Consider the following 9998-nt stretch of genomic DNA (forward strand, 5'->3'; position numbering starts at 1 on the left):
TCATGCTGTTTCATTAAACCTTTTCTTACTTCTCAATTGGACCCTCAGCCTCTCTTCGTCCTCATCAAATAAAGAACACGTGAACATTTTTCTAACAGTGCCAATTTAATTAATATTGCATTTTTAATTTATTGTGATTCTAGAAGTATTGAGTATTGTGGTTTTATCTTCCTTCTATGACAATAACAAAAGTCAATTAATACACTTCTAGAGACAATATATCATGAGACTATTTCTATTTTCTAAAAATAAGCCACATCACATGTAAGTCAGTCTGACTGATTCAGTTTGACTGAGTCATTTGTAAAGAAGTACATAACATGTATTTTCTGCATTTTCGGCTCTGTTTTGCTGGAACAGACAGTTGCCGTTAGCATTACCGTATAAACAAAACATATTCAAAACAAATTCCTGGAATTCTAACCTAGGGAAAAAAATTGATTGTAAAAATCGTTGATGTAAATGTGCTGTATTTATATAGCGCTTTTCCAGTCTTAACAACTGCTCAAAGTGCTTTTACATCTACAGGAAACATTCACCATTCACACACATTCATACACTGTGGCCGGGGCTGCCGTACAAGGTACCACCTGCTCATCAGATAAACACTCACACACATTCACACTTCGATGCGCAGCACCGGGGGCAACTCGGGGTTCAGTGTCTTGCCCAAGGACACTTCGACAATGACTGCAGGACCACCAACCTTCCGATTGGCAGGCAACCGCTCTACCACTGAGCCACAGCCGCCCCATAAAAAATTACAATATACAAGTTTCTATTTTTTATTTCCCCAATCCCTGTGTGAGTGATCACCTGCAGAAACACCAGCAGAGGACATCTAGGACAGAACTCCTCCCCTGCAGTCTGCTGTCATAAGTTAGAACACCTTGCTCTGTCTCTCTCTCTCTCACTTCCACATGTTCTGCTGCATAGAAAAGGGTGGACATTTTAGGTGTGCAGGCCTGCTGAATCACACAATGACACAAATATGCTGATCATCTCACAATATATATAACGCTATTTGTGTGGGAGAGCATGGAAACGGCTGTCTATATAACAGTTCAAAAACTCATTTATTCCCTGAGTAAATTAATTGAATGTGCTTTTATCATGGGAATAATGGGTTTTGTGCACACACTTTCCTGTTGTCCATTTTCCATCATGATTTCATTCACATTTTTGTATAGACATTTTGGGGCTCCACCTCAACCAAGGCCCCTGTCCAGCCACTACGGTGCACCAGCTGGAACGAAAGGAAACAATCACAAATTGCCAAATAAAAAAGGGGGGGGTCATTAGTTGGAAAGCATTCTTAAGTTTCTCTACAAGGTTCCATCTGGTCTGCTCAGCTGAACACAAAACAGAATCAATGGTCCCATTCTACTGTGACTTGGCACAACCTGAAGGTGAGAGGGAACTGGAGACAGAATTGAGGATTAATGGCCCTCAAAACCCCTTGTTTAACTGTTAACCAGTAATATAAAAACTTAGTATTTTCACTAATACTAAACACTCATACTAAGGACTCCAAACAACCCCATTTATACTTAAAATATACAGTATATGAATGGAAACTGTCACTCTTTTTACAATTGTTGTGTTACTTCCATTTGGTAAACAGGAAGGATGTTGTTATGGATTGTTAGTTATGCTTTGGGCTACAACCTGTGGCCCATTTTTCTTACCCTATATATTTTGTTTACATTTTGGAAAATTGCAAGAATTGCCACTTTAGCTGTTAGCCATTCCTGTTTGCAGTCTATACGTGGCCGTACCGTAAACTATCACTGAATTACTCTTATACTGAAGACAATGTCATGATTCTTAGGCAGATTGTGGAGTTGTAAGGAGTGTCTTTTTCTATGATTTCTATATTGATCTATTTATTATAATCATACCATCAGAAAGTGTAAGCCACACATAATCTAAATATATGTGTTTTAATGTTTGGTTGTTCAGATTTGATTGAGTTAAACTCAGAGAAGGAGTAGTCCAACGTTTTTACGCACATTGTGGAAGTCATCTTTATTGTATGAGGTGTGGGTTGTCTATATGTTCTGGATAATTACAACTCTCCCTGGACTAACATTTCTTTTAAACCTTTCATATATATTTTCTCTAAAGTATTTGAAAAACATTCTATCGTAGTGTGGTTTTTGAATTGTTTTGTTGTCTTTTTTTTCCCCCTAAGATCTTGGTTGCAGCTAAAGATATGTTTCAAGCTAAATTGTGGGTCAATTATAATACGGTTAAGGTATCAATAATTTATAGTGAGGTATGGTTACTAAAACTATGTTGAGGTTAGGGAAAGGATTGTGGTTAGGATTATGAACACCGAATTCTAACCTGAGATCTGAAGTGAACTAGTGTATGCCAATTGCAAAATTAAAGTAATTGCAAGAATGAAATTAAACATTACAGTCATCAGAGGATATGACTCACATTTTTAACTGTGTTATAGATGATTGCTGTGAATGTGGTGGTGGATAATGAATCATTACACTACTGACACCCAGCATTGGATATTGGTAATTTGGCTCTTAGCTTCCCTTCATTTAGAATTGAATCCTCTTCATTTACATTTACAGGCGATGAGGATTTTAGAGTTCTCTGCCATTAATCAGCATCCTTATGTAAAAGTGTCAATATCTCATCACTGAGACCGTCAGCCGTCAGCTCTGTGCAAAGTGGGCTACTGCCGCAGTCCCCATGGTGCCAAGTCATCAACCTAATCAGTATTTTGACACTTTGATTGGAGAAGGATTGCATATTATGTTCAACCTGTCCTTGGGCAATAAAGAAACGGCAGAGCAAGAAGAACACATGGGTGGGACCATGTGGAATATGTTTAGGACGCTGTGGATTCACTTTTTCTTTCATATGCGTGGGATTCTTACTCTCTGCCTGAAGACATATCTGGGGTTCTCACCCGGCCCACTTTAGAGCAGTGGTGTCTGCAGGAAAACTTTTACGACACTAGTTATTTGACTGTATAATTGTTGGACTTGAATTTCATCTTCTTTGTGATTGCATTAAGAGCGTCAGTCCTCTGAGTGAGTGAGTGAGTGTGTGCCTGCAGTAGTGGACTGATCATACAGTCTGCAGGTCTGTATATGATCAGAGCACAATCAGTGACACAACAAACTGTACAGAAGCCTGCCTCCTGCATTCTGATTAAGGACCTCACAGGTAGCACAAACTTTTTAACCAGAGAGTTCAACTTGTAGGTTATGCCATCATAATGTTTGAGCATACTGTATTTTCCTGCCAACCAATTTAACAAAGCACACAGACAAACATGCACACAAAGTGCCAGTAGCCATTCAAATCTGTGCACCCAGTCAAGCTGAGCAGTAAGCTATAGGAAAATAATGATGCAATTACTCATTTAGGTTGCTAGAATAGTTCACACAGTTGTTGGTTCTGTTCAAACAATAACTACAGAAATGTAGCTGCTGGCTCATTATTGCTACTATATTTTTTTTCCTGACAGTCATTAAGGAAAACTTCTATTGTTTGCGTTCTCTATATTCATTTTATTTCTATCTTTGTGCCAGAACAGACTTTATGTGCTACACGCTATGTGGGCATGTTTGTACTGTATGTTGTCAAGTTGTAGATACATCAGAGACACAAAGTAAGCTGGGATGTCAAAAACATTTCGGCAAAATCTAGAACCTCATCTTATTGTCAGGTTCTACCTTTACATGTTGTCTCATGCTTTTTCTCCTGAGACGCGCATGTTTTTGGTGAAAACCGTTTCCACCCTGTGGTGGGCGATGCTTCTCCTTTAATGTGGAGCAGTGAGGCAGCGGGATTGTCTGGAAGGGGGAGCGCAGAGGGATGGGGCGAGGCGCGCAAGGAGCTTAGTATGCGCTGCGAAGCCCGACTGCAGCCCACGCATCTTAACTATGGTGAGTTATGGTGAAATATGAGAGACGTGGGAAGAGCTGGCAGATCAAAAGCAGTTGGTCGTGATGAGATGACCCCTTTGCTGGACAGGTAGTCAAAAAGGGATGAAGGAAAGATGTGAAGGAATGGACTCACGACCCCAAGACACCTTTTAAGAGGAGACAAACTGGATAAAAAAAACACATGCGTCTGCGCACCAAGAGAATCAGGGTGAATTCCGGCATGCCATATTCTAAAATGATGATTTAGTCCGACGGATAACGCTATGCTGCATTGTTTAGTGCATGGGCTCTATTGTGGCTGTCCATGATCCCCACAGAAGGGCTGCAAATGGTTTGAGCATGTCTGGCACCTGCCAATCCAAACTAACACGCGCTTGCCAATCAGCTGCAACACTGTCATTTCATGTTTAAACATCTCAGTGCATGAACTTGGCTGCTCTGCCTTTGTCTCAAATCTATGATTTTTTTTTTTACTAATGTGCATCATTGGTGTATTCATAACGGATCTCCCCAATCAGAAACAGATGGTGGCGTTCACGCTTAGATAAATTAATGGAATAACATGTTTACGAGCACAGATATGCCAGTACAGTACATGTAGTACAGACCTGTATGGAGATCAAACAGGTGATATCGCTTAAGATGAAATCTGCCGAAGCAGGGGTGCCACCGAGTAGAAATACCGACAGCAGCGCCCCCCGCAACCTCCCTTCCCCAAGTCTCAGCAAATATCGAGGTAGAGGATTACCTCTGCTGCTGTTGCAAGCGGTGGCGTATTGTTTTGAAGTGGGGGTGTCATATTTGGCTGATGCAAAGCATTTTAAGATGTGCTACCATTATTCTCACCACAACAACCGCCCCCCCCCCTCTCCCTCCACCATATTCAACCTGTAGCCTACTGTAGTTGCATCAAAGCATGTATCTGCTGGTCACTAAGGTGAGCAAGGTAACTCCTGCATCACGCCTTGTCCCCTCTCTCACATACACCTCCACTCCCGCGCCGCTGCAGAGCCGGAGCTTTGGCTGGCAGAGAGGAGCTGCTTTGACCGTGGAAGCTCACCGAACACTTCTGCTGGGCCCATTACGCATTACCACCAGAGGACACACTGTATACAAGCCTTACAAGCACTAGTGCACCTAGGTAGGACGTTTTGATTTTTTTCCAGATGTTGTTGCTTTAACTACCAAATTACACATATGTGGTTGTGTCTTTGAAGTAAGATAATAGTCAGTATCTAATAGGCCTACTGTAGGCTACGTCTTCATACATGTGGCTTTTGTGCAGTGGCCTTTGCAGTTAGAAATATAGTAAACTGTTCAAACAGCTCTGCAGTAATGCAGTTGGCTATGCCAATTATTGGCTATGACAAGTATGCTTAAATACATTTTATTGATAAACTATTACTTTGATCAGAGACCTGCATTTTTGGTCACAATGTTTTAGGAATGTTGGTCACCGTAGACATACAGAGAGAGGAAATTCATCTCAGAGATTGTATGGAGCACTCAGCATATAATCAGATTTGTTGGTTGTAATTGCACCCTGTGAGAGCTGATATAGTATTACTGGCTGGTATATTGATCCTGCAGTGTGCTCATATGAGGGAGAAGTCATAACCTAATACACATAGACACAATGGAGCCAGTGTGCTCAAATGGTTGTGCCCCCACCCCATGCTTGTTATTTTCAACTGCCCATCTCTTGCCTGTTTGTAGAAAGGCCTTGAAATAGCATAGCATTTCCGGGAATTAATATTTTAGTTGGGGAAAGATTTACAATTTACAAAATAAATGATTCAGAAATATATACCAGTGGATACAAGTTTTTAAATATACATTCTCCAAATCTAAATTAATAAATCAATTGAAAAGCATGAGTTTTCTCACTCGTCGCATTCAAAACACATGGTTATCACATTAATATTGCAGTCTTTCTCTGCTTTCTGTTCTGTCCTCTAGCTCTTGGCAGGCAGATCTGCCTGAACCCACGAGTGTGTGGAGCCTTTATCCCCTTGTGACCCATCGTGGCCCCACCCTGTCTGAAACCTGCAGGTCCCATCTTCCCCCAGCATGACGGTTGCCACCAGCGACCCTGCGGATGAAGCCGCAGCACATCCGGGTCAGCCTCAGGACCAGTATGACCCAGAGCTGGACCATGAGTGCTGCGAGAGGGTCGTCATCAACATATCAGGCTTGCGCTTTGAGACGCAGCTCAAGACCCTCTCCCAGTTTCCAGAGACGCTGCTGGGGGATCCCAAGAAAAGGATGAGGTACTTTGATCCTCTGAGGAATGAGTACTTTTTTGATCGAAATCGACCAAGTTTTGATGCTATTCTGTATTATTACCAATCAGGAGGGAGGCTGCGCCGGCCTGTTAATGTGACCCTGGACATTTTTTCTGAGGAGATCCGTTTTTATGAATTAGGTGAGGAGGCTATGGAAATCTTTAGGGAGGATGAAGGTTTCATAAAGGAAGAGGAGCGGCCTCTGCCAGAGAATGAGTTTCAGAGACAAGTATGGTTGCTGTTTGAGTATCCGGAAAGCTCAGGTCCTGCACGCATCATTGCCATTATCTCTGTCATGGTCATTCTTATCTCTATTGTCAGCTTTTGTCTGGAGACATTGCCAGTTTTTCGAAATGATGATGAGGAGATGTACAATTTTCCATTACAGTCAATGTCCAACGTCACCTCTACCTATGACAGCTCGGCGTATTTCAAAGACCCTTTCTTCATTGTGGAGACCCTCTGTATTATCTGGTTCTCTTTTGAGTTCCTAGTTAGGTTCTTTGCCTGTCCCAGTAAAGCTGGATTTTTTGGCAACATCATGAACATCATTGATATTGTTGCAATCATCCCCTACTTCATCACCCTGGGAACAGAGCTAGCAGAGAGGCCAGAGGACGGCCAGGCAGGCCAGCAGGCTATGTCTTTGGCTATTCTCCGTGTTATTCGTCTAGTCAGGGTGTTTCGTATCTTTAAACTCTCACGTCACTCCAAGGGTCTCCAGATCTTGGGCCAAACTCTGAAGGCTAGTATGCGTGAGCTGGGCCTCCTCATCTTCTTCCTGTTCATTGGTGTGATCCTCTTCTCCAGTGCTGTCTACTTCGCGGAAGCGGACGAGCCACAGTCCCAGTTCAGCAGCATCCCCGAGGCCTTTTGGTGGGCTGTGGTTTCCATGACCACCGTGGGCTATGGAGACATGGTCCCAACAACCATTGGAGGAAAGATTGTGGGGTCTCTCTGCGCCATTGCCGGTGTGCTGACTATTGCCCTGCCTGTGCCTGTCATTGTGTCAAACTTCAACTACTTCTACCACCGAGAGACAGAGGGCGAGGAACAGGCACAGTATCTGAATGTCCCAAGTGTGCCTAAAGTGAGCTCAGCTGAAGAGCTGAAGAAGAGCGGTCGGCGCGGCAGTGGGTCCACTCTCAGCAAATCTGACTATGTGGAGATTCAGGAGGCTGTGAACCACAGCACTGAGGACTTCAGACCAGAGGGCATGAAAACGGGAAACTGCACCCTGTCCAACACTAACTATGTTAACATCACCAAGATGCGTACAGATGTATAATGTAAGCTACTGTAGATGGTTAACTTCAGCTGGGGTTTGTAACGGGAGGATGAAGGTGTGACTCCATGTATTGACCAACGAATGGCGCCCAGTATGAGAGTCCAGAGCAGATGAGTGGGATTACCTTGGAGAAAAGGTCAGTCAAGAGGACCTCATGCTCAAGCACATCCTATGAAGCTATCAGCGCATATCATAGAATTGCCACCCGTCTTATTTAGGACATTGTCAGTGTCTGCATGGAGTTTATTTTTTTTGTCTATGTGACAGTCATCCTGCTCGCAAAAGTAGCCAAGTAGTAGCCTAACCAGTAATAACTAATATTAACAGCATAAAGGGACCACTAGTTTCTACCTTCTAGCTCAAACTGCCGCTGGGAGAAGATACACGAAAAACAACAAGTTACATCAGCCTAACATTTATTATTAAATGTAACTTAACTTATTGTGATTAAAAACAGGTCACACTATCAGCATCATGAGCAACTTTAATCTGCTGCTCTAACTGCCAAGGTCCTGACTCAGAGAAAAACAAAATCACCCAGACCACAGTGGTTCTGTCAGGGGAAAACTGAAGTGCACAACTAAGAGAGAGAGAGAGTGATACTAATACGCTCTCTGGCCAAATGGTCATTTGTTGCTTTCTCTGTCAGAGACAAAAGCTTGAGTGCACTTGCATTCCTCCCCGGGTCCTTACTAGATATTGTCTAGTTCTAGCTAGTGACTTCGGTAGAGACCAACAAATACAGTAGATGACAGTGCTGTAATTCTGAACCACATAGCACACCTCTCTTTCCTGCCATTTTTCTTCAATGAAGCTCAAGTGGATTTACAGAATGTACACCATCGCCAAGACTTTTGGTTTTTAAGCCGATGCAGGCTAGCAGGTGGACAGAAGAAATGTCTCGCTAAAGAGAGTGAATGGTTATTTATTGATGTGTTCATTTGATTTCTTGTAATGTATGCTTTTTTAGTAATATGATGAATGTGTGCCTCTCACTTACATTTTTTTATGGTTAAGATATGTGATGTACTGTAGAAAGAGTGAATAATTTCTCTGCAGCGTTCTGAGTGAGTGCCTATTTCCCCATCCTCTTGACTTTACCTTTAAGTGTCTCTTCAGCTGCCCTGGTCTACTGTAACAGACGTACAGTAAGAAGTGTTATAAATGTTGCTGTACTTGACTTCATAGCATTCCAATCACATGAGATTAAGGAGGAAACTGGTGTGAGATTTTAGTTTGTTGTTTTTGTCAGAAGCCAATTACAACCAAGTTAATAGCAGCAGAGAACTAGGTTTATCAATAAGGCTTTTTATATTCTCTAAAGGCCCACAATCAAAGAAATAGCTCAGTGATCAAGTAAAATTAATCTATGACACCTTCAAGGATCTTTTGTCATGCTAGCACTGCCTGCTTTGTATTATTCAGCCTTGCTGGATGAGTGGCAAGAGGCAGTCTCAGTCTTTAAGTCTGCTGTAAGCATGCTTATGCAGCTTATTTGCGATACAGGTACAATATATTTATTGATTGCTCTTACCTAATCAAAGTGATAAATAATTTTAGTCTGCCATGCCCTCTTTCCCCATATATTTCCCATATTTAACAATTGATCAAAATTAGTGAACTTTGCCTGCCTCTGGAACAAGTTAAAAGTGTTACTCAACTAGTTCACCCAAGACAAATGTGCTGCCACCTATTGCATTGTAAAAGAGATTAATTTGTTTCCCAGTATTTGTTTTTCTTTCTTGCAGTTTTAACAATCATTCCATCGGCTCATTTTCCCCACATAATGCAGGACCTATGTGTCCTTCATATTCTTTTTATTAAACAGATGCTATTCTGCTATTGTGGTGCTGCATGTCCTTTATAGTATTCATTGTAGCATGAATTAGTATGAATAATACTTAAAAAGCAAATTGACATCAATATATTGCAATCTCTATATCTGCCGTTATGTGCAATATACTGTATCAAGACAAGTGTCTTGCCTTAGAATTATGTGTCATGCTTTGCATATGCGTCTTCTTGCCATTACTATCTGAAATATCGTTGAGTCGCAAATCCATGTAAAGTGTTTACCCAGAGAGTGCAGTGTGTACACAAATGAAAGTAAAAAAGTAACAGCAGGTTTATTCATGAGAGGACATGGGGAAGGTTTGAGAGCAGATCCACATTGAATTCAGAACAGGGATAGCTAAACATATGATCAACAGTTCAGACATTAACTAATCCCGCTTGCTTTTTCTTTATCGTCAGTTGCAGTCACAATCCAGAACCGTGTCTCATGGTGAAAGCACAACAACAGCTACTATATGCTGCCATCCCAGTAGATGCACAGATTCAAACTGTCAGTCACTCAGACTTTTTCTACCCAGCGAAGTGTATCATAATGCTCCCAGGGACTGTGTTTGAGTGGGCTTATATATATAGGTCCATCACACTCAGTGTGTAGTTCTGTCTGTGTGTGTGTGTGTGTGTGTGTGTGTGTGCGTGTGTGTGTGTGTGTGTGTG

General features: G+C 41.9%; 2 protein-coding genes across 5 annotated transcripts in view; one reads left to right on the top strand and one right to left on the bottom strand.

Annotated features, from left to right (window-relative positions):
- Positions 1 to 9998, bottom strand: part of LOC116692455 (rho-related GTP-binding protein RhoA-C) — a 732216-nt gene that overhangs the window by 203092 nt on the left and 519126 nt on the right. The gene's annotated exons all lie outside the window — the stretch shown is intronic.
- kcna2b (potassium voltage-gated channel, shaker-related subfamily, member 2b) overlaps positions 3868 to 9998 on the top strand; it is a 9145-nt gene continuing 3014 nt past the window's right edge. Inside the window, exons 1-3 of one of the 4 annotated variants that reach the window (XR_004332700.1) lie at positions 3868 to 4125; positions 4927 to 5058; positions 5877 to 9949. Coding sequence is in view for 3 of the 4 variants with exons in the window: in XM_032520738.1 (XP_032376629.1) it covers positions 5988 to 7490 (1503 nt within the window). In the remaining variant the exon portion in view is untranslated. Of the gene's footprint in view, positions 5059 to 5876; positions 9993 to 9998 lie in introns of those variants that run through there. The other 3 variants (XM_032520738.1, XM_032520739.1, XM_032520740.1) reach the window with 3 other exon arrangements.

This window comes from Etheostoma spectabile, chromosome 7 (assembly GCF_008692095.1).
Source record: "Etheostoma spectabile isolate EspeVRDwgs_2016 chromosome 7, UIUC_Espe_1.0, whole genome shotgun sequence".
Taxonomy (NCBI): domain Eukaryota; kingdom Metazoa; phylum Chordata; class Actinopteri; order Perciformes; family Percidae; genus Etheostoma; species Etheostoma spectabile.